A 24,875-nucleotide genomic window follows, 5' to 3' on the forward strand; every position below is an offset into this window, starting at 1 on the left:
TCATGGCAGGGTGGCGGAGGCAGAGGGAGTGAGGGGGCAGTAACAGAAGATGCAGTCCGGAGGTGACGAGAGGCCAAACCCTCTAGGACCCTCAAGGCCACATGAAGAGCTTTAGCTTTCAGTCTGAGCCACTGCAGGATTCTGAGCAGGAGAGTGGCATGGACAGACATATTTTCCCAGGGGCATTCTGATGCAGTGGTGAGAAGTGACTGTAGAGGGTGGGGGAAGAAGCAGGGAATCCAGTTGGGAGGGTTTGCAGTAATCCAGGGGATAAGGGATGGTGGCTCAGACCAGGGTGGTAGGAATCTTAGATGTTTTTAAAGAGTAGAGCTAACAGATTTTTGGATGGGTTGGGTATGAGATATGAGATAAAAGGGAATTGAGGATGGTGCCAAGTGTTTTGGCTTAAGCAGCGGGCAGGTTTGAGTTATCGTCAACTGAGATGGAGAAGGCTGTGGGTGGAGAAGGTTTGGGGGAGGGACGTCAGAGATCAGTTTTGGACTTGCTGAGTCACCGGCACTCACGTGGTATTTAAATAAAGTCTCACTACTCGATGAGATCATCAAAGAAGTGAGTACAGACAGAAAAGAGAAGAGGGCCGGGGACCCTCCCGTACAAAGAGGTTAGAGAGAAGATGAGGACTCAGCAAAAGAGACTAAGAAGGAGTGACCAGTGGGAAACCAGGAAGGTGTGGAGTCCTGGAAGCTGAGTGGACAGTGTTTCCAGGAAGAAGGAGTGACCAGTTGGGTCAGATGCTGCTGACAGATGAAGCAAGATCAAGATTGAAAACTGACTATTGGATTTAGTTACTGAAGGACACTGGTAACCTTGACACAAACAGCCTTTGACCCTAACCTCATGGAGTCCCCCAGTTTGACTACTGACTGTCATTTTGGGCTCCCTTATTGTAACTTTTCTCAATTAGGTTATTAAACATTGCAGCATCAGGGATGATGAGTCAGTGTATCTCCGAGTCCCTGTAAAGCTGTAGAAGCTTCTAGAGCCTGCTGTAGACCCTAACACAGTTTGCTGCCAGACCCGCCTAAACATCCCTCCCACTGACCTGGAGCAATTTTCCTCATGCTGGGCTTACCTTGAATGCAGAATTTCAGTTCCTTGGGGTCAGTGACGACCTTCCTGCTTTCCCGGATCACAGCCCGGTTCTTCTTGGTTTCTCCCCAGAGATTGGTGCCACCGTACATGCTGGGAATGTTGAGAATAGCAATGCCTTCAAGGAAGATGCCGCTCAGGTCCACCCCAACTCCGTCACACTGAGGGGCAGAGAGAGAATTTCATCCGTTAGTGTCCTCAGTATATCCCAACCCAAGGTGGCATGTATGTATGTGTATGTGTGTGTGTGTGTGTGTGTGTGTGCGTGTGTGTGCACGTGGGGTGTGGGCTCTCATGGAGAATGTGAAAGGCTGTCAGCCACCAGCCAGCCTCTGTCAGAAGCTGAATCTTGGGCAACACTGCTCAGGCCTAATGCTTTGGCCACTGCAGTGGGGTGAGGGAGGTCCAGTCCTGGTCAGCTCTGGGGAGACAGCACAAAGCTCCAGGAACCGTCTATAGATCTAGAAGGGCTTTAGGGATGGTTCAGAAGACAACTGCAAACTGTTCACCAGTCCAACCTCATTCTCATCAATCCTGCCCCTCCGTAACCACTGTGATCTGGTGGAGCATTGAGTCCAGAACCTAACACTGCATATTCTCAACAAATGACAGAAAAGTTTCATTTTACCTCTTCTTATTTTACCCCTCCTGTGAGAAGTATAAGACTTTAAGATTTGGATGGCTTTCAGAATTTTCCTGTCTCCTGTATCTCTATCGTAAGTGCAATTTTGGCATATGTGCTTGCTGATGTAGCAGAGTTTCTTTATCCAGTCTCTACCACCCACATCACCGCCAGGTACAAAAGGCCAGTAGGCTCCAATCTGCCTGTCTCACATATCTATAAAGTCAGCCTACTTTGGCATAATGCTTACCAACGCAGCAAAAAATAGATTAGCTCTGATCCTCGTTCCTCAGGATTGGAGGTAGTCTACTTCATTAACAGAAGAAAACATTACCCAGAGAGGTAAGCTAAGCTATCCAAGATTGCACAGTTGATAAATAACAGAGCAGGGGTTCAAAGCTGGGGAATCTGACTACAAAGCCCAAGCTCTTCGTCTTGCTTAATGTGAGGCAGGAAAAAAAATCAAAAGCATGCAACAAAAATCCACTATCTTTGAGGTTACCAACAAATCCAAACTTCCAGAGATTTCTTAACAGATGAGTCATAGAAAGGTAGGGCTTGTTGCCATTCATTTTGGCATACTTCCTGATTTCTTTGCAGCTCTCAATTTATCGTATCTTATCATCCCCATGACTTGTCTCCCCAGCTACAAAATGGTAGAGAGTGAGCTTCTTTGGTGACTGGGAATTCCTTTATTAGGAAGTTCTGATTATTTCAGAGGTCTTTTCATGGTGAACCTGATTCTCTTCCTTCCTGCTTCCACCCGCTGGTCTTATTCTCCCTTCTGAAGTCAGACAGGATGAACCTCCTTCTCCTCCACGGAAGTGCCCACTGGGTACACGATGATGTGCAACCATCAGCAGCAGCAGCATCACGCGTATGCATTAAACGTTGCCATTGGCCAGGTAGGCTTTATACACATCTCATTTATTACCTTCATAATAATCTTATAAGTTAGTTACTACGATTACCCTCACTGTACTTTTGGGGAAACTGAGGCACAGAGGCAGTTAAGTAACTTGCCCAAAGTCACACAACTTACAAACGGAAGTACACAGGTTGACGGCAGGCTGTCGGAGTCTCAGTCTTACCCACTCCTTTCTCTCTCTTCCCTCTCACACCACCATTTAGTTGTGCCTCAGGGTTGAGCACTGTCAAGTCTCTGGCTCCTCCTGTGGGACTTGCCCCGTTCTGTACACACTACGGTTTGTTGCTGTCCTACTCCATAAGGTCCTGGCACTGAAAAGAACACCAATGGCAGAATCTGATGGCACAGGCGGCAATGTCACCAGCACTTCCTGGGGCTGAGATCCCCTAATATTATCACGCCCCAGAGATGAAATAATGTGGGGAGCCCAGGTAGAGGCTCAACATGTCCCCCATGATCATTATCCTTAGTGTTAAATATGATCAAGTTTGCACTAGCTCTTTTATGAGCAGCTATATGACGACTGAATCACTTCAGCTTGAGCGGGTGGTCATCTCAGGCACTCAGGCCCTCATCCCATCATCTACTTCTCAGCCCAGTCTTCCCCATCCTGAACTTGTGTATTTTTAAATAACTTAGACAGAGGGTTTTGCACTTATTTAATTTCATCTGACTTTCAGCCCAAGCCCCCACCAGTCCATCTAGTTTATATTAAATCTTCATTCTGTGACCCTATGCAATAGCTCTCCTATTATTTGCAGATTAGGTCCATTAATACACATATATAAAGGGCAAAACAGGGAATAAGCCCTCTCCTTGGTCAGTTTAACACACCAGATATTGTGCATTAAATGGCCCTTGGGGTGTGGCTGCCTTATCAGGGCTGCACCCTCTGAACAGGACTGTCACCCAGCCTACTTTTCATTACAGTATGGAATCATGGAACTCAGAGATGAGAGGGACCCAAGAGAACATGTCCTATCTTTCATCAGTGAGGCCCAGTGAGGTTAAAGATCTTGCCTGTGGTCATCCAACTTACTAATGGTGGAGTTAGACTAGTATCCAGGTGTTCAGACCTCAATTCTGTGCTCTTTCCACTAAAACATAAGACATTGTGCTGAGATCAAATAGCATTTCCTAAATAACCACCCTACAACCTCTATCAGAAAAGGAATAAGAGAACTCATATTAAGCCATTAATATCTGTAAAGGGCAAGTACTTGGTTAATACTTTATTCCAGAATTTTGCCAGGGGTTGGGATGAAGTATATCAGTCTGTGGTTTCCAGAATGTATCCTTTACTAATTTTTAAAAACTGGGGCATTTGTGTGTTTGCCTCTCATTGGATGGAACCCACTGTGTTTTCTGGATTTGTCAGAGTGGTCCCCGAATGCCATCTATAGGTTTGTCCAGCAACTTGGATTCAAGTGTGTATGTTTTCCAAGGCCAGTTAGTTCTCTACCGATCAGCTTTGGGCTCTGATATCTACCTTTATCATTTGTTCTTCCATTTTTGGTTAAGGCTACTCTCTCTCTGGAAAAAATAAAAAAAAAACTCTTTCGGAATGTCAAAGTCCTAAAGAGGTATGCTTTCCATATTCTTTTTTTTTTTTTTTTTTTTTCTTTTGCGGTACGCGGGCCTCTCACTGTTGTGGTCTCTCCCGCTGCGGAGCACAGGCTCCGGACGCGCAGGCTCAGTGGCCATGGCTCACGGACCCAGCCGCTCCGCGGCATGTGGGATCTTCCCGGACCGGGGCATGAACCTGTGTCCCCTGATTCGGCAGGCGGACTCTCAACCACTGCGCCACCAGGGAAGCCCCACACATATTCTTATTTAGGGATTTATAAATGTCAGACTTATTCTCTGACTTATTCACTGGGTCAGACTTTTCTCCAAACTCTGAAATTAGCTTTGCTCAACCCTGTGCCCAGCATTGAGTTCTTGAACGCTTTTCACCTCCTAGACCACTCAGTCACTTTCTCTGTTGGTTGTAGTGACTTCCGCATGACCTCAATTTATTCATTGTTGGCCAAAACGCCCCCTCCCTTCTAGAAGTAATAATAATAATACTAGCAGCTATTTGACAAGAGCTTCCTTGTGCTGGTCCTTCCCTTACATTCTCTCTTGGGATGCTCACATGAACACCGTGAGGGAGGCACCATTGCTACCCCCAAGGGACAGGGTCTCAGAGGGGTTAGGGTGCTGGCTTAAGCCTACACAACTTCCCCTCTACAGGCTGGCAGAGCTTGGTTGCAAACCCAGGCAAGTCAGATGCCAGATTCTACTCTGGAGACGAAAGAGTCAGTGCAGCAAACTGGGACTTTTGCTGATGCTAGACTTGTCGCAAAATTAAACTTCCAGCTGTTGTTTGAATAATTGAAATCTCCCACTACTACTCTGTATTGTAGAGTACTTAGAGCAGTGCCTGGCACGTCAATGTTGGTATCAGTATTATATCTTGCTTCTGTGCCAGATTTGTGTTAAAAAAAAAAAGTAAACCATTAGCACAGCACAGTCCTTGGCACACGGTATTCCATAAAGTCACCTTTCTTCCCTACTGCTGTTTTAAGTGTACTCTGTCCCCTCCATCTCTAGTCATAACAAGCTAGGAGTGTTAGTTATTAACTTGGTAAGCCGTTAACCTCTCTCTGGAAGAGCAAACAGTCCTCACTCTGCTTTATGATAGAAGGTCCCCTTCCCCCACTATCTCACTGAGTCATAGGTGGACTGGGGCGAGTAGAAGAGGTGGGGGGAGGCTGGGGACTGTTGGATGTAGCTGCTCCCCACCTTTGGAATGCACCTATTTGGAAATTGAGAGGCAGTGCCTTGTCTTGGAAGGAGCATGCCTAGGCTTGGAGACAAAGAGATATGGGTTTAAATCCTGGCTCTGTCACTTGCCAGCTGTGCGATCCTGTGTTGGTTCCTTAACCTCTTTGAGCTTTAATCTGTCATCCGTAAGATGGGGTGGGGATGGGGAAATAACATTTACTTCGAGGGTTTGACTGGTCTCTGGAAGACAGCAGCATTCCAAAACTGTCTGCATTGTTATTACAGTTAATAATAATATTACCTGTGCCATGAGGCATTTTTCAGCCTGAAATCATCCTCCCACTACCTGAGATCTTGCTGGAAGCATTTTAATGGCCCCTTGGCCCAGCTCATGCTAGTGGGAGCCTTGCCTGACCATACCTGCATGCCTGTTCTCCACGCTTCTTGGCCTGGACACCACACACTGATTTCTTTCAGAACCCCAGGGCTGCTTAAGGCTCGGGAAAGGTAGAAAGTTGCCGTGCTAGATCTGGGAACGTGGAGCCCAGAGAAGTACACTGTAGGCTTAAATGGAACACCGGCCCCAGGGCCGCTCCCGGCGGGTTCCTGAGCTAAATCCTCCAATAGTTCCATGACATCATAGGGCCCCCCTCCCCCTGCTGGGACCCGGGTGGGGGGCGCCTCCTGGGGAGAGCGCAAGGAGGACGGCGGTCCCTGTGCTCACCGTTGGCCATCGCTAACCTAGGACCGGGCTGGCAGGCTCGCCCCTGAGCCGAGGCTGCGCTGCAGCGAAACCCAGGTATTTACAGCCGGGTATGGGTCGAAACAGAGAGCTGTTGTCCCGGCTGCCCGGCAGCAAGCTCGCACAAGCCCCAAGTTGTGCTCAGAGTGGGCGCGGGCTGCGAGGTGCCGGACGCGGGCCGCCCGGGTCCGAGGCAGCAGCGCTGCAGGCGCGGGGTGGGGTGGGGTGCATCCAGGCCAGCCCGGTTCCTGCCCGCCTGGAAGCCGTTCAGGAATCTGCCGGAGCCCAGGCCGGGAGCCGCCCGCGCCCGCCTGCTCCAGGCCTTGCTGCGCCGGCCGCAGCTGTCGGCAAGTTCAACAGTCGTCCCCACTTGCGACGACAGTACCCATAGTTCTAGTTTCTAAGCCAAGGGATGGTTGGTTTGGTGGAGGGCCGGTGGGTTGTCGTATTCATCCCATTCCCCCAACCCCCTCCCCCACCTCTCAGATCCTTAAAATCCCCATAATTTTGGGCAGAACTAGGACCCGCCAAGTTCTCCGTGCTCTCTGAGGGGCGGAGAGCCGAGGAGGTGAGAGAGGGCAGTGGTGCTTCCCTGCCCGGGGCCTCGGGCTTTTCCGAGCCCCGGGTGCGTACCTGCCGGCCTCGGTGACCTGAAAAAGGCGGCGGATCTGAGTGAGGCCGCCTGCATTTCAGCCCGGACGATCCTATTTAGGAAGGTCCTCAGAGAAGGAGATCCCATAATTTATTTGATGACCTGTTTCAGTTTTTAGCAACTAGGAAATTCTCCCGTCTTCTGACCTCGATTCACGGTGCCACGGACTACGCTGATTTTCTCCAGTTTAGAACGCAGATTGTTTTGTTTCATACTCCTGCCATCGGGCAGTGTCTGCTCTCTGGAATGACCTCTTCCAGGCCAGATTATAAAGTGTAACCCAGGCCTCGATGCCTCTGGGGGCATTTGTCCCCTTTCAGCTTGAAATTTTCTTTCTTGGGTTCCCTGCCTCTGCATTATCTTGATTGTCTCTCCCATCTTTGGTGACTCCTTCCTGGACTTTCTTTTTAAAAATCTTTCTATTATGGATATTTTCAAATATGTAGGAAGATAAAATAATAAATCCCATGTACCCCAAATCTCAGCTTCAGCAATTAGCAATTCACAGCTAATCTTATTTCAACTCTACCCCAGTTCATTTGAACTATTTTATAGCAAATCTCTGATGTTCTATCATTTCATCTATAAATACTTCTGTATGTATCTCTAAATGATAAGACTCTTAAAAAAAGAATTATCTCAATTCACTTATCACTCTTAAAAAGTAACAATAATTCTTTAACATTGATAGCCAGTAATTGTTCAAATTTCCTCAACAGTCTCATTTGAAAAAAAAATTGTTTTGTCTGAAAGGTCTACAGAGTGAATTTGGTTGATATGTCTTTTAGGTTTCTTCTGATCTATAAATTCCCTGTTCTTTTTTTTTTCTTGCCATATAATATTTTATTGAAGGAAATGGGTAATGGGTCATTTGTCCTGTACAGCAGAGCAAACTTTAACGTGCATACAAATCACTTCAGGATGATTAAAATGCAGATTCTGATTTGGGAGGTCTGAGGTGGGCTGAGACCGCATTTCTACATCCTCCCTGGTGATACTGAGGTTGCATATATGACGGACCACACTTTGCATCTCTGAGGTGTTTTTAAAACATATTCCCAGCCTATCTGGAGACTTGATCCAATTCAGGGTTGACATTTTGGCAAGAATACTCTATCAGTGTATTTCCTATTGCATCTCATCAGGAGGCACATAGTTTAGTTGTCTCATTTTTTGGTGATGTTCAGGTTGGTTAGTGGGTTCAGGTGTCGTCAGCCTGACTCTTCCATTATAGAGTTCTTAATCAGTGGACGATGATCCTTGTCTGGACCCATTATTACAGTCCTTTAGTGGTAGGATACACTTGAGGACACCCTAGCACCCTTTCTGTGCTCTTCTTCCAAATTTCTACAAATGCCACTTTCTCTGTGCATTCTTCCTTTCCATTCTCCAAAAAGGATCTCTATCTCTCATCTCTGCATCTGTGTTCTCATGGAATCAAAGACCTGAAGAGTCTTGAAAGATCACTCAGTCTAATTACCTCATTTTATAGATGAGAAAAATGGAGGTTAAGGAGGTGAAAGGAATGGTCCATTGTCACATAGCTAATCAGAGTCATCAGATCTGGAATTAGACCTTTGGTCATTTAGATTGGCAACCAAGAGGACACGAGTGATTTTGTAAAGAGGAATTTTGGCAGCTGGATGAGGGCCAAAGCGCAGAATCTTAGAATGGTAAAGCCAGATGGAACATTAGGTTTGGTAATGTCTGATTACCAAAATGAGAACAATGAGGCCTAGAGGTGGTAAGTTACCTTTCTAGAGCACATGGCTGTCTCTTGGAAGAGTTAGGGCTTAATTAGGGCCACATATATAGGCCACAGAGTTGGGCCTACTTGCTTCTGTTTCTGCTGTACTCACTGCCTAAACTGCCATGCAGCTCTTTTATGCGTATTAAAATCCTATTCCAGCTCAAAAGCTAACTCCTCTCTGGGGCTTCTTCTGTAGAGGAAATTGCTCTAGCTAGAAATTGATCTTCCCCTTCTCTGAATTTTCATTGCATTGTTTTTCTGTCGTATATGGAATGTATATTCTGCCATAGATCATGCATATTTGCCGGTCCCTAGGAGATTTTAAGCTCCCAGAAGGGAGGGACCATATGTTCCATGGCTCTGTGTTTTCCGTAGTTCTGGTATGTCTTACCCATTTCAGAAGTCCCATATAACTATTTTTTAATTGGAAGAATGTGTACAGAGATCCCCAAACAAAAACCAAGGTGTCCCTTAAAGAAACCTGACAAGGTTTTTTTCCTTCCAGACGAGTTCCCACAACTTCCCAGGATGAGTATATTGACCGAATAAAGTGGACTGAATGCCCAGGTTAGGGAGAAATACGGAAGGTTAATCCAAGTCTGCAAGAAATGGTCCTCTGATCACAGCTAAGGGAACTCTATACCTGAACAGCTGGTAATAAGAATAGGACACATGGGACATGATGTATATGAGACAAACATTAAGGGACAGAAGACAAAAAGCACTCATTCATCCATCAAGAATGTTGGGAACCTATTTTGTGCTAGACCCTGGGGATGGAGTGGAAATGCGACACAGTCCCTTTCCTTAAGGGACCTCCTGCAGGTCAACGCTAGAGGCAGTGATATCCTGCTAAATGCTTAACAGCGGGATCTCCAGGAAAAAAAGAAGCTCTGATTGTGGTGTTCCACAGTGTAAATATTCCCACTATGGCCAACTTCAAGCTACAAATGTGACATCACCGAAAGCAGAGTTAGGAAGAGACGTGCCAGCAGGCAAGCTGGCCCCAGCATACCACTGAGAAGGCCGTAGATATCTGCATATCTGCAGGGCCTATGGCCAGAACAGAGAAATTTATTGGGAGTGAAAGAAAAGCAGTCAGGGCAAATAGTGCTGTCTATTTTCCCTAGAGAAGAACTAGAGAGAATGTTTTTAGTGTCAATAATCTGATGTGTATCCTGAGGGAAGAAAAGGGAAGAAATTGAGTGGTGTTGATAACATTTCTAGAAAGACAGTCTGGTATTATCTACATTAAAAAATTTTGTTTTGGCCTGGCATGTAGCTAAATCTTCCAGAGCAGTGGCTTCCCCTGCATTCAGAGGAGCTGCTTTATAGCATTTTAGGAGCTAATGTCTTGCTTTGGGCAGTTAGATACTAATACACATGTGTTATATGATAATATTAATAGATATAATTTATTGAGTAACTATTATGAACCAGGCACTTCATATATTTTATGTCTAATCCTTACAGCCCTGCAAGGTTGGTATTTGTATCCTCTTTTTTTTTTTTTTTTTTTTGCGGTACACGGGCCTCTCACTGTTGTGGCCTCTCCCGTTGCGGAGCACAGGCTCCAGACGCGCAGGCTCAGCGGCCATGGCTCACGGGCCCAGCCACTCCGCAGCATGTGGGATCTTCCCGGACCGGGGCACGAACCCGTGTCGCCTGCATCGGCAGGCGGACTCTCAACCACTGCGCCACCAGGGAAGCCCTGTATCCTCTTTTTTACAGATGAGGAAACACTGAGTCAGCGAAACTGAGGAAGGTCCTTGTTTTCCCAGTTTATCCAGGTTTGTGGTGGGCTTCATGAACTTACAGGTTTCCTGCAGAAGATGCAAATGACGAGATCAAGAAGACAGTCCAGCTTATAGAGCCTGTACCTGAGGCCTGGGAATTTTGTGCTTTGTTATCTATGAGACTACTTCTGGAGTATTCTAGACGTAAGGGATTTGATTCTTCATTTCAAGGAGGACACTGGAAAAAATGGAGTCTATCAAGAGAAGAGTGGTCAGGATAGCCAGGAGTCTGTACATCAAGTTGTATAGGAACTGGGGACGTCGGCAAAGATCGATAGGAGATGACATGGAAGATAGATTTAAGCCCTATGAAGGGCAGTCGTGTGGAGGAGCAGAAAGGCATGTTCTGTGTGCCCCCAGATGGTGGAAATAGGCCCAAAGATGGGGAATTCAGTCATGCATCCCACAAACACTTATTGGGCCTCTATTTTCTTCCAAGCATTGTGCTAAGGGCTGACAAGGGAAGGATATGGCGATGAAAGGGACATACATCCTTGTTCAACATCATGAAGAACTTTCTGAAAGTCAGAGCCTTCTAACAATGGAACAGGCTTCTGGAAAAGTAGTGAGCTTCCTACCCTTGGAGTATTCAGGAAAAGGCTGGATGTGTACTTATCAGAATATGCCGGAATGAATCTTTTAGTTGAGCGGTACATGGGACCAGATCCCCTTCCAGTTCAGAGATTCGGAGTCTTCATTCAGCCTTGCTTTGGCAGGCTAAAGTGCTGTGCTGAAAAAGTGTCATCATGGTCCCCCTCCTACTGCCCGTGTCCATCTAGCTGCATGCTCCGCGTTCTCTGACAGTGAGTGGTGGCGGGCCAGTTAGGCTGGAAAGTGGCTGCCATCTGTGACAGGGATGATGGCATTTTGGCGGGTTTGTGTGGGCTCCAGGAATGCAGCACTGAAGCCATGTACACACAACCTGCTTAAGAACATCCCATGGGCAGAAAATGTTTTCTTCCTCTTCATCCCTCCTCTGTTGCTGTGCCAGGCGGGCACAATGGTGCCTTTGAGAGGGGCAGCTGGAAGGGGGTGTTGGCAGGGAGGCTGGAAGTAGAACATTGCAGCTGAGGGGGAACCAAATTCATTTCCAGGAGCAAGCCTGCCCTGGATGCCAGTTTCCAAAACAAAACTGCTGTTTCTCAGAGCTCACGGTGGTGGGTTGCCTCAGAGTTGGACAGAGGGCAACGCCGTTTCCTATCCACTGCTCCATCCTCCCCAAGTTAAAAAAAGTCCTGGTGTGTTGAGGCATTCTTGCTCTGGATGCCGATTCATGGGCTTTGCTGTCTGTCTGGGGAGCTCAGACCAACTTGGGGTGGATGGGGCTTTCTGAAGGGTCAGACTTGCCTGCAGATAGAGCGGGGCTGATGGCCATAGGGGCAGGTAGGCTTCTTGGCCACCAGAAAGGGCTCAGGATGGAGACCCTTCCTTCTGCCTTTCAGAGTCACTTCTTCTGACCCCCTAGCAGCCCTGCACCCTTGCTGCCATATGGGCTCTGCCCACTCACTGTCTTCATTCTCCTGGGTGGGAAAGAGGTGGGAGAACTCTGGCATTTCCTGTCCTGGGTTCACAGTTGTCCCAGACCCTCGGCTACTTCCAAAGTTCTCAGCAACAGCTCAGAGATGGGCGTGGGAGGTCTTCCCACTCACCTCACAGTTAGGAGAAGGCCTGAGTACCGGACTGCAAGCTCAGCCGTCTCCCACCCTGTGTTGCAGTTGGAGCAAGGTGGGTCCCTTTTACTTTGGCGGCTTCCAACAAAAAGGTATCACTTGAGTCTGGTCAAGTAGTAATTTCTGTTAGTGTTCACACTAATTATGGGATTTTTTTTACACTTGGGTTCAAATTGTACAATCAATAACTAGAGAGCAATTACTTCATTTCAGGTACCGGGGAGACAGGATGAATAAGATAGAGGCCTTGCTTCAGACAGCCGACTGCCTAAGAGATATGCCAAGTCCTGAATGGGAGCCCCACCACCAACTCAGCTGACACATACATTAGGGGGAAAGCAGAGGTGTAATGCAGAGGCCAGCTCCTACCGGGAGGGCTGTGGCATTGTGGGAGCATGTGGCCTTTCATCTGATCTGATCTTGCAGTACTTATCTTTAGTAGACTCAATTTCCTTGAGTAAATAATACACACCATGCAGAGCTGTTATGAGGATTAAACAAGACCGTGTACCAAAGTGCTGGGACAGAGCTTGTTGCAAGGTGAGTACTCAGGAAGTGGCTGCTGTTGTTACTAACTTGTGGATCCCAATGGACTTGAGATATCGCGTGTATGTGCACCCATTATTTAACCGCTCCTTTGTTAGATTATATGCCCTTCCTGAAAGAGTCAATTCTTCTCCTTTCTTAATTCCTCTTCTATAGAATACTAGGATCAGCAAGTTTACGACCTCACTAAGATAGATAACCAAAGACCTATCCACCATAGCCAATGAACATATTTGTATGTAATATTCTCTGCCTGTTTCATAACCCAGTTGTAGAAGCAGAAAAGGATGGGAATAGCTCTCATCCAAGGTCCCTGAATCTCCTGAGTGTAGAGATGAAGATCATGAATTCTTTTCAATATTCTAAAAAGTCTAAGAGAAATAATACATTTCCCACTGACAGGGCGTCACAGGTCATTATTATTTAAAAGATGCATTTGTTTGGTAGACATAGCTTGGGGAAAGTTTTTCTTTCACTAAGGGACCTTGGTGGGTAGAAAAGTTAATAAGCTCGTTGGGGCAGAGGTTAGGCCGAGAGATCGCCCAGGAATCTGTGTGGAGGTGCCTTCTAGCCCAACATGCTGAGTCATGTGACCCCAGCCTCAGTCTCCTGAGACCTCCTCGGGCCTCATCTATCCACTCTGTTGCATATACCCCCGCCTGCTTTGTGAAAATGTAGGCATGAGAATTCATCCCTAAAAATTATTCCAAAGTCCTTGGGAGACACAAAGCATATGTAGCCAGGAGTCTGAAGACAAAGAAAATCAAAGCAATTCACAAAGAACAAAGGAAATGGAAAAGAACAAGAAAATAAAAGCATAAGGATGAATGGAGGCTTGAAGTGAAATACAGGGTATGCATGTGTAGGGAATAAAAAGAGGGTCATTTAAGAGAGAAAAAAGTTACGTGTCAGAAACTGTAAGCAAACAATGGGATTTTTAAAGAGGAACTGACAGAAACAATTTCTTCATAGTAGGCTGAAAGATTTTAAGGATCAGTGAAGGAAACTTGTAGTCAGTGCGTGGCTGAAAGAGGGAGAGAGACGGAAAGGATGGAGCTGTGTTTAAAAATGGATAAAGATTTAGGAAATCAAAGAATCACAGAGGTCCTCCAGAGGGCTGCTTTTAAAGACACAAAGGCTAATATTATTACAGGATTGAAATAAGGTCAACATTAGAACAGTACTGATCCCTGATTGCTGAGACTGTGCGTTACTTTTCCTTTTCGCCTCTCTATGGTTTAACATGTTCTACCATGGATTTGGATTACTTTTATAATAAGAAGAGAATTTAGCACACGTAGTAGGAGGGAGCGGGAAGAAACTGAGGCTGGGGTATTTGGAGCAGTGAGAACTGTAGGATGGGCAAGAAGGAGAAATCTGAAGAGCACCAGCTGCCTTGGGTGGCCTCACAGTGAGGATGCTGCTGGAAAGATGGAGACCCTGGACTCGATGGAGGAAGTGAATGGACTCCAGAGACGGGAGAGGATGTCCTCTAAGGCCCATTCCAGTCTTTGACTCCAGGGTTTGATGAATGATCAGGTTGCCACCTTTTGTTTTCTAAGAACTCAAAAGCCCCTGCAATGCTCTTCTCAACTTTCCCTTCCCCATGAATACGTTTTCGTTTCATCTCCTCTGGAATCACTGTGGCTGTGTTGATGGGCTGAGCATTTAGCTAGTTCCCACCTTCATCACTCCAAGCTCTGAAAGGCTCTACCCGCCCAAGCTGAGAAGGTGTAGATGACGCCAGAAGAGGCCAAGGTGCTTGAAGTTCTCTTCCCTCTAATTGAGGAGTGTGCAAAATTGCCAGTGGATACCAAGGCAGCCATGGGTTCTTTCCTGCCACTTACTGGCGGGGTGAACTTGGCCAAGCTACTGACCCTGTAAAGTCCTTGATTTCGCTCTTCTGGAAAGTAATGACACTTGACTGGATTGGAGTAGCTAAAGATATCAGCTCAATCTTAAAGTAATCTGATTCATTATTTACTCAGCTTCTTTACATGCACATGGCTGTGCTAAATATTAGTTTTAGAATTGAGGATTCTCATAGACAGGGCCCATCTCATGCTATGGCTTCAAGATCCCTAGTACTGTGCCCAGCACGTTCCCTTTTGTAAAAATCACATTTAAAAAACTGAGATGAAATTCACCTGACACCAAATTAACCATTTTAAAATATATGATTCAGTGGCCTTTAGTACTTTCACCCACGCCATCTTTTTGAAGTGTTAGACTAACACAGCCTTTGGGGTTGGTTCCGTTTTGTTTTAATAAAACAGTGCTGCACTGCACCTCCATGCTCATCCCCTTGCGAACTCACATACAGGAAGCTCTCCAGGTCTAGGACGTGAAGAACCTGCTGGGTCATTGGGCCTACAGGTGCGTTTTCAGTTCAGCGTTTGCTGTCAAACTGCTCTCCAGAGTGGTTTACCACTGCTGTCTGTGCCCCGGCAGTGTCTGAGAGTTCCCATTTCTGCTTCTCCTCCCATCGCGGGGCGCGATATTCCCCATCATGGTGTGGGAGCCCCACAGCACAGAGCAGGTAAAAGAAATGAACCAGCTCCGGCAACGTCACCACGGAGAGGTCTCAAGAACTTAATGGTGAGTGAAAAAGGCAAGCTGCAGAGCACCAAAGGCTTGTGGGAACTCGACTCCATCCAGAAAATTTTATTTCTTTGGTTACAAAGATACTTGAAGGGAATACAACAAAATATTGACAAACACCAATTCTAAGTGAGGGGAAAATGGGAGGGTTTGATCTAAAAAGTTCTCAAAACCTTGTTGTATTAAAAAAAAATCCTCAATTAAAAGGGGGGAACTGATGTGCAGAGATTCCCAAAATACACTGGGGAACAGATTCTTTTGAAGCAGCTTCCACATTTGGACTCACTTTTCCCCATGCAGAGGTTCATATTAGTGGAGCTGGCTAGGCTTCCCTTGTGAACATTGTTTAAAAGTAGATACAATATCAAGGAATTTTGGAAGTTCTTATTTTTAACCAGTAAAATGAAAATTTTCCACAGCTTGTAATAAAATAAGTGCTCAAGCAGAAGCCTGCCTCTTTTGCTCCATGTAACTACAGCTCAAAACCTGTGCAAGGCTATTCTGGGCCTGGGGTGCAGGAGGTGACTCACTGTGTCCCTCCCTCACCCTTCCCCCACCCGATTATTCAGGTAAAATCAGATTAGAATAAACATCAAAGGCGGCTTTGGAAGGGAAGGGAAGTCAGAGACATTGAGACCAGGGCTGAGGACAACCATGTGGGTGACATGCTGGCTTCGTAATTAGAGGCAACCGCAATTTAGGAGCACCCATTTCCCAGGAACGGCACTAACTTTCACAGCTTGCTTTGTGTGCCCGTGGAAGAAACATTTAGAGCATGCATTCGCAATATATAATTTTTTGCTCTCTTTTTCATAAATGTAAAAGTCTCATGCCTGCTTTTGATGTTATCTGAAATGTTAAAATAAATAAAAGTATGTGACTACGAGCAGATCAAGCATACCTCGTACCCGTGAGAATCTCTGCTCTAGAATAAGGTGCCAGTACTGCCCTGAAACTCCCGAGTTTTGGGCAAATCTGGATTTGAAGCCTGACCTGACCACTCAGAGGCTGTGGACCTCAGGCGAGCTTCTCGCTTTCTCTTAGCTTCTATCCCCATCTCTGGAAAGGTGATATGATACCTGCCACTTGGGGCTGCTTTGTAGATTCCGTGAGGCACTTAGCACCACTGCCAATTAACTTAAAAAAATAGCAAACCTGAAAATGTTAATCTGAATCATAGCCCTGGGAAGTAGGCTAACCCCTTTCTTCCCATTTTATAGATGAGAATACTGAGGCCCAGACAACACACTTCCACTGAGGAGGGCTAACGCTTGTCCAGGCCAAGCCCCTTTCACCGAGTACCGCCCCCCCACCCCCACCCAGACCAAGTGTCTGCAGGTGAACAGTAGATCTGGAGTCACCTTCTCCCCAGCCTTAGTCTTTGACCCCAAAATAGTGTCCAGGGTGATTGCTCACGTGGCTCCTCAAGGCCCCCGGATCCAGTTTCCTTAGCACTGGTTAAGTAAGTATTATATTAACCAGCTCTTGTATGTTCTGTCAACTGGGCTGTAAGCTTTATTTCAGAGAAGGGACCAAGTGTCCTAGGCCTCAATAGGCCACAAGCCTCTGAAAAACAGGCTGTATTCCTTGCGAGAGACCGTCAATGGAGACCTTCCCTGCATAAGCTCATTTTAGCTTTAAGTTTCACCATCCAAGTTTTACCAAGGTGACACACAGACATGAAACTAGAAATAGACTTTCCTATCTGTTCCCCTGAACCCCTTACCTTTGTGCCCTTTCTCAAGTCACTGAACCTCTCAGCCTCAGGTTCCTCACCCATAAAGTGAGGACATTAATATCTTCCCTGCATGTTCTGTGGATTAAAATAAAATGAGATGCTGTGTGGGAAAACCTTTAGTAAACTTTAAGGCAGTTTCCCTCTCTGACTCTCCTCCTGTCCAGCCTGAGCCCCCTCTTTCCTCAAACGAGCAGTAGGACTGTGCCCTCTGTTCTCTTAAAGCATTTCTCAGCAAACCTGCCCAGCTGCCTCAGCTGAGAGGGGACCAAGTGGTCTCACATTCAGTAAAGGAGGAAGAAACAGTGCGTCCATGCTGAAAAACTTGCCGAATTTCTAGCGCTTGTTAGGTCCATCTCTATTTATTGTGTTCTAAGTTAACTCCTTCCAGGATGCCTAAAATCTCCTGTCTTACAAGTTTCCAGCAATGAAATCTTGGTCAAGTTACTTAACGTATCTGAGCCTCAGTTTCCTCATTTAACAAAATATGATAATACTTGCCTCACTGGGTTATTGTATCAAATGAGGACACATTACAGTAGGCAGTCAGAGCCTGTGATTTTTTTCCCCTCTTCCCTTGTTGCTTTTCTCTCTCTTCTGTTTATCTTTCTAAACCTCCGTGCCTCAGCTTGCTTTCTGTGACGAGGGGATAAGAATACCTGGCCTACTTAGCTCACTGCTTGTTGTGTGACTCTGGAATAAAGGCTGTGGTAGGGCTTTGGAAGCGATGATATGTAGTATAAATACCTGTGTGCGGTCATTCCCGGGATCTCTGACCTTGAACTGATGAGTGTGCTGGTCCTCCCAGGCCTGGGCTGTTGTGTGCAGTGACCACATGTAGAAGGTCACTTAACATACCTTCTCTTACTGCTCTTCCTGAGGCCCCTGATGCTCTCACATCTACCTGTGGTGCCCTGTAGCCTCCTAACACCTGTCACTCACACGCCTCCCCCTTCTGTCTCTTTCGCCTCCTCTGGATCACAAGACCCAGGACTGTCCACCCACTGCTCCCTGGATACAGAATGATGCCTGCCCCAAATCCTCCGGGCTGTGAGAAGCTGCCTGCCATATGAGCCCCCCATCCTTAGCGTCCTGAATAAATACTAAAGACTCGTTACGGGGAGCTAAGGAAAATAAGACGTGCTCCCAAAGCCCCCAGCGACCCACAGTGTGAACACCCTCACCCCCTGCAGAGGCCACCAGCCCCCTCTGCGGTTGAAGAAGAGCCACTCAGTATTGGACTCAGAGGGGGCCAGGGTGCTGCCGGCTGGGAGCTGGGAGGGCGGGGCCCACAGAGGCAGGGGAGCTGAGCTGCTCTATTCTGGGCACAGTTTCAAGGCCAGCTGCAGGGAGAACAAGCAGTCGCTGTGTGTCTGCAGCTGGCAGTGGTTAGGCCAGGGCTGTCCCTCACTTGGGGTGTATTTAAAGACACCCCAGCAGATGATCATGCCAACAGCAAAAATGCACACGTAGCTCCAGCCACGTTCAGTCTCCAGCCCAGCCCTCTCCTCCTTCCCTGCAGCTCCCTGGCTGTGGATTTACGTATCCATAGACGACAGCGGGCACAGCGGGCTCCTCAGCCTTTCCCCGGTGGAGGTGGTACCACCTGGGGACATGTGCCCCCGGCTCCTGGGCCTCTCTGCCCTCTGACTGAGCTGGCTAAAAGTTCAGGGGATTAGCTGGGGCGGCGCCTCCCACCCTGGGGTTGGTAACCCGGCAACCGCTGGGGAGAGACAGGCAGATGAGTCAAAGAGAAGCACAGAATCTCTGGCTTTGTGTTTTGTTTGTGAAAACTCCCTGGGAATGCAGGCTCCCTTCTGCAGGGAGTGGCAGGGCTTTCCCATACTGCTTCAGGCGAAGGGCTCCTCCCCCAAGGGATGCCCGGGACCCCCTTGACTGCTACTGCAGGCTTAGGGACAAAGCCCATGGGCCGGGAGGAGCCCATCCTGGCTGAATTCTCTGACGGCCTTTCACTTGTTCTTCTCAAGTGAAAACAAGACTACAGGCCTGGATCCCATGGGAAGGGGTTGGTGGCGGGGGTGCGGGTTGGTAAACTGAGAACTATGGGCAAGGGACCCGATGGGCCTGAGGTCCCGCAGCAGGTTTGCAGAGAAGTTTGGGCTTTCAGGTGGCCAGAGACCAAGCAGACCTTTTCATAGAAGTGACAAGACCTCACGAGAGCAGTCCAGCAGATGCGGTGTGAGAGGTGGGAAGTGGGCAGCTTCCGCCGGGAAGGGAAGCTGACAAGCTAAGTGTCTGAGTCAGGCTGCTCCAAGTGCCAGCCCAGTGAGGAAAACACGAGTGCACCAGTGGGGTCAGCTGTGTAATTTGAGGGGCCTGGTTCAAAATGCAAATACAGGGCCCTTTGCTAAAAAATCATCAAGAATTTCAAGACAGTGTCAGAAGAGCATTAAACCAAGGGTCCTTCTGAGCGACTGTGCAGGCTGCATGCCCATGAAGCCAGCCCTGGGTGCCCGTGAGTCAGCTCCTTGAAAGCAGCGGCGGGCGAGCTGGGGGATGTCTGGCCACCTCCGGCCTCAACCCCCAGACCCCTCAGCCCTGTGGCCATCAGCTCCCAGACTTTTACCAGGCTTGGGACATTGCCTCTACCCTCACAGCAGCTCCTCTCCCTGCGTGGGCAGCACCTGCCTTCACCTCTCGGAAAAGGGGAAATTTCAAGGCCACAGTGGGGAGAGGGCTGAGGGCCGGAAGGACTGCGGCCCTGAGTCCACTGGGCCTCTAGGTCTGGACGGGCCGAGAAAGGCAGGCCCCATGACTGGAGCCTCCTGGGAGTGAGGCCGTGGATGTGTTGGGAACAGGATGGATGTACAATGGACTACACTTGGGATCACCTCTTGAGGACGCTCCAGGACATGTCCTGAGGGTGCGTAACAGTCCAGGAGCAGAACCAAGGTCCAGCAAGCCTTGGGAACTCACCTCCAACTCTATGTGGTCGTGGAGTTTCTTGCAGGTGGCTGCGAAGGTCTCTGAGGTGCCGAATTCAAAGTACCACAGCTTGTTCTTCATCCTGGACCACGAAGCAGAAAGATGACTCAGTGTTCTGTGTTTGAAATGGCCGTGTACCACAGCTCTGCTGTCGGTGTCCCCGGTCTTATGTTTTCAGTACTTGTTAATTGGATCAGGGATGGAACATTTTTAACCAACCGTTCTTGCTATGAACTTAGAGAAAAACCCATTTATTTCTTAGACATCACGGCTACTCTGGGTGAACTGCCAACAGATCTGTGAACTTCCTGGTCAGAGAAGGAGAAAGGCCTGCTTTGCCTCTGTATCTGGATCAAGGGAGGAGTTCCATGAAAGTCAACCAGAGGCGGCAAGGGACAGCATGCTCTGGTCACTGTCCTTTCTACTACTAACGCAGAGGAACTTCAATAGCTGGGGTACAAAGGGACGATCAGACAGCCCTTTGAGACTTGAGGGATGTACACTCTCAGGACAGAGGGGGAACAGCCCAACATTAAACCAGCTAAAATGTGTGCTGCTTTGCCTGTGCTTTGAATGGGAGAAGCAGAGTGGAGAGAACTGGACACAGATTTGCAGGCAAGGTGGAAAGAGAAGAAAAAACGCGAGTTGTTTGCTAGCAGTAGTTCCCCCCACTTCTTTCTCAACTGTGTTTGCTTAGGCTATGACAATCCTTGTTCTATTTGCTTCAAAGTAAGAGCTCACTATTTTGAACTTTAAAAATTTTCAACATTTTCCTTATTGGGGGAAAAAAAGAAACACAACGGGGTTCCCACGCAGCCGGGAGCTTTGCGAAGTCAGATGGTGTGTCCTGACACTTGGTCGTTCTGATCAGATGGTCTCACCAGGAAGTGTTTCTGAAGGTATTCCATTCCTTCCATGCCAACTGTCATCCCCTTATCAGGGGCTGGCTAAGAGAAGGGACACTGTCCAGTTCATAAGCTGGCAGATTCTGCTGAGGAAGGATTTAAAAGAATCACATTCTTCTTGGCACACTCTTCAGGAGAGAGGATGCCGCTCTGCGTGTTGCGGATCCTCCATCCTCAGATCTGTGGACTAAGAGGAAAGGAGCATTCTTCAAAGGGAAGAAGGCTCTTATTTCTTCCTAGTATTCCTTAGGTCATACTGTTTAGAATAACAGACAAAACTTTTCTCTCTACATTTCTCAAAGAGTCCACCTAGAACTTGAAGATGAGACTGTGCCCTCCCATTGCGTGAAGATTTCTAAGACCTAGTTCTAAGACCTAGTTGGGAAGATTTCTGACTCTTGGTATGCAGGAGAAATGATAAATGATGAAGGAAATAAGAATAAGCAGGGCTTCCCTGGTGGCACAGTGGTTGAGAGTCCGCCTGCTGATGCAGGGGACACGGGTTTGTGCCCCGGTCCGGGAAGATCCCACATGCCGCGGGGTGGCTGGGCCCGTGAGCCATGGCCGCTGAGCTTGCGCAACCGGAGCCTGTGCTCCGCAACGGGAGAGGCCACAACAGTGAGAGGCCCGCGTACCGCAAAAAAAAAAAAAAAAAAAAAAAAAAAAAAAAAAAAAAAAAGAATAAGCAAGATTTATGGAGTTATGCTCATGAAGAAAGTTAGAAGGACTGGGTGTGCTTTAAGTAGACCACTGCTTCTCAACCAGCGTGCTGCGGCACAGGTACGCCTGAGATACCAATCTCCTCAGCCTTCAGAGTGGCCAGGTTGGGGTCTGGGGCAGGCTGAGCACCACCCTCCCCATGCCACAGCTGGCATTCTCTTCTGTGTGACAGAAATGCCAAACAAATGCTTTTGTTTTCTGTGCCTGCCACGATATGCATAGGGAACACTGCTCCGATCACTAGTTCTCTGTATGCACAGTAATGTGAATACAAACTACCTGGGGATTTCATTGAAATGCAAATTCTGATTCAGTCATTCAGGATTTGGGCATAAGAATTCCTTGTTTTCTAATAAGCTGCTAACGCTGGTCCAGGGATCACACTTGGAGCTGTGAGGATCTGGAGACTACATTTGTGGTTCTGAGACATTAGTATTCGTAAGAATCACTTGGCGAATGTGATTAAAATGCTAGTTCCTGGGGTCCAATTTGTAGAGATTCTGTGTGAGAGCTGTGGGGCGGGGCCCAGGAATACGCATTTTTATGAGTGCCCAGGTGATCATTATGCAGGTGGTCAGCTGTCAGGACTTTGAGAAACATTGCTCTAGATCCCAGTGAAATGACACCCAAGGAAGAGGACAGACCAATTAACCCTGAAAGAGAAGATTCCTCGGGGAGGACAGAATGAGGGTCAGTGCCTTTCAATAGACAGTGATGGCAAAAGACCCAGTAACAGGAAAAACACAGATTGTCAAGGTTGAGGATGCCTCTGCAGCAGTGAAGGCATCTCTGCAGCCAGGAGACCCGCATCATGATTCCACTTGAAATATCACTGCTGGTCTGAATCATGACTTTTGAAAGTTATTGCCAGGAGATTTAGAGTTTTAATAACATTTCCAGAAGCCACAAGCTATTTTTGCCCAGAAGTGGCTCTTCTGATGATCTAATAAGGTTAAGAGGTCATGGTTAGGTCAGTATCACAGAATGACTGAGAGGATCAAACAGACTGCTATTCCATTGCTGGTTAAGTGTCCATTGCTGGCTGTGTAACCTAAGCCTCAGTTTCCTGATCTGTAAAGTGGAGATAATAAAAAGATCCGCTTCAAGGGGTAGTTGAGAAGATTAAATGGGATGACTGCAGAGCACTTCCCATAATGCTTGCTGCATGATAAACTCACCAAAACTGTCAGCTACTTACTTATCAGTTATAATTTCAATGTCTTTTGAGTTGGCATGTTTGGATAACATAATAAGGTTAAATGACAGATCAGGTTGGGTAGCCGTAGACATTATACATTCAAATTTTTCTGGGACAGAAAAATATGTGATCATATTTGTCAGATCATGTGTCTTGACTTTTGGTTAAAAATACATGTTCCCAACATGTCTAATCTAATAGATTTTTTCCAGAGTCACAGACCACACCCTAATCCCTGGTTAATTATCTTGACTGGTCACATAATTGTCCAAGACGTGATGCTGATTGCAAATACGCTTTTGAGAAAGTGCACGTTTGGTGTGAGACAAAGTAGTTATCGATTCAAGAAATATTCGTTGTGCCAGGACTAGATGGGGTGTACTAGGTGCAATGGAGAACAAAACACAGCACTCCACGGGCCAGACACCTGGGAAGGGCAGCCAAGGAAACAGATCATAGGGTCGTGTGCTAAGCACTGGGACCACCTAGGAGGAGGGACATCCAATTCTTAGTGGGACCACCACTCATCCTAGGTGGATGATGAGTTCCGAAGGATGTGGAAAGGAATAGGGAAGGTGGAGGAAGAACATTCTAGGCAGAGGGAAAAGCCCAAGCAATGGCACAGGGTAAGAGAGAGCATAGACCTGCTAGAGGGGATCTGGAACTCAAGGAGGGGTGGATTGGCCAGATAAGGCTGGAAGGGCAGATAGGAGCAAGATTATAAAAGCTGGGATGCCATGTGTAGGTGTTTGAGCTTTATCTTAAAGTCTGTAGTGTGTCATGGACCATCCTTAAGTGGGGGTGGTGATAGGGGGTGGCAGTAGTGACCTGAACAGACTTGTGCTTTTTAAAGATCACTCTGTCCCAAGTCTGGAGAGTGGACTGCAAGGGGTGGGTACAGACTGCGGGCCTGGAGAATGGTTTTTAGGTGGTGTAGAAACTCAGGAGAAACCCAGGAGAGAATTGGGAAGGACCTGAACAAAGGTAGTGACAGTAGGGCTCAGGAGAAGAGAAGGGATTCACAAGCTAAAATACAGGAGGTGGAACTGACAGGGCTGGTTTGTTGTAAGGAGTGAGTAAGAAAGAAGTCAAAGTGACACCCAAGTTTTTGTCTTAGGTGGCATGATTGCTGGCAGGTGCTGTTCCCTGAGAGAGTGGCACAGGAGATCAATTCTCCAGTGGCAGTCCTCTTTGTAACTGAAGGACAGCACTTTTGTGTTGTGGCTCATCTGTCCATCTATCCATCCATCCACCCACCCACACATTCATTCATCCATCCATTCACCCGTCCATACATCATCTATTGAGCCATACTATGGAACAGGCACTGCATAAAGGCCTGGAGATAAGTGATGAGTAAGACAGGCAAGATCTCTGCCTCACAGAGTTTACATACTTTTAATAGCTTCCCCAAGATGCTAACCTCTGCCCCACAGGGAACTATGTGTTCAAAATCTGACAGCTTTTGGGACTTCCCTGGCGGTCCAGTGGTTAAGACTCCACGCTCCCAGTGCAGGGGGCATGGGTTCGATCCCTGGTCGGGGAACTAAGATCCCCGCATGCCGCACGGCACGGCCAAAAAAAAAAAAAAAAAAACAAAGACAAAATCTGACAGCTTTTATTTCTCCTCTTTTAATTCGGGCACATTTTCGTTAGAAGTAAATACATTCTATTGCTATGGTTCTTTGGTTTTGCACTCTGCTAAACATTTCACGAATACTATCACTTTCGATTCCCTGAAGAGCCCTATGAAGTAGGTACTATCACTGCAAGTCAGGGAAGACTTGGGGGAGAAGTAAGTTGCCTAACGTTGCAGAGCAGATAAGTGCGGAGGGGGCACCCAACCCTGACTGTAGGACCCCAGAGCCTGTGCTTTGCTCCCCTGCCACGGTATCTTGTCATGCTTTTGCATGTTGTGTGGTGTGGTGGTGTGTGCTCCTACTGCACTGCCTAGGCTGCCCTGGTTGTCCTTCACGAGGCTGTGAAATGGATGCAGGTGTGGGCCTGGGGCGTTAGTGGCTGCACCGTGCACTAGGAAATGCTGTCTGATGAAGAGTGTGTGTCGCCCCCCACCCCCCTCCCCCAGGTCCCAGTGGCCAGGGAGGTTCTAGAGGAGTTTCGATTGGATTTGTCACAGGAACCTCCTGGTCTTGAATCTACACAGTCTCAGAAAGTCAGGGAGACC

General features: G+C 47.5%; 1 protein-coding gene across 10 annotated transcripts in view; it reads right to left on the reverse strand.

The window, feature by feature from the left end:
• DGKG (diacylglycerol kinase gamma) overlaps window positions 1-24,875 on the reverse strand; it is a 210,109-nt gene that overhangs the window by 45,642 nt on the left and 139,592 nt on the right. For 9 of the 10 annotated variants that reach the window (XR_013828564.1, XR_013828565.1, XM_079923090.1 and 6 more), the window contains 2 exons: window positions 19,859-19,949; window positions 1,094-1,271 (listed from right to left, as the gene is read on the reverse strand). Coding sequence is in view for 8 of the 10 variants with exons in the window: in XM_079923090.1 (XP_079779216.1) it covers window positions 1,094-1,271; window positions 19,859-19,949 (269 nt within the window). In the remaining 2 variants the exon portion in view is untranslated. Of the gene's footprint in view, window positions 1-892; window positions 1,272-19,858; window positions 19,950-24,875 lie in introns of those variants that run through there. The other variant, XM_079923084.1, reaches the window with a different exon arrangement.

This window comes from Stenella coeruleoalba (genome assembly GCF_951394435.1).
Source record: "Stenella coeruleoalba genome assembly, chromosome: 5".
Taxonomy (NCBI): Eukaryota; Metazoa; Chordata; class Mammalia; order Artiodactyla; family Delphinidae; genus Stenella; species Stenella coeruleoalba.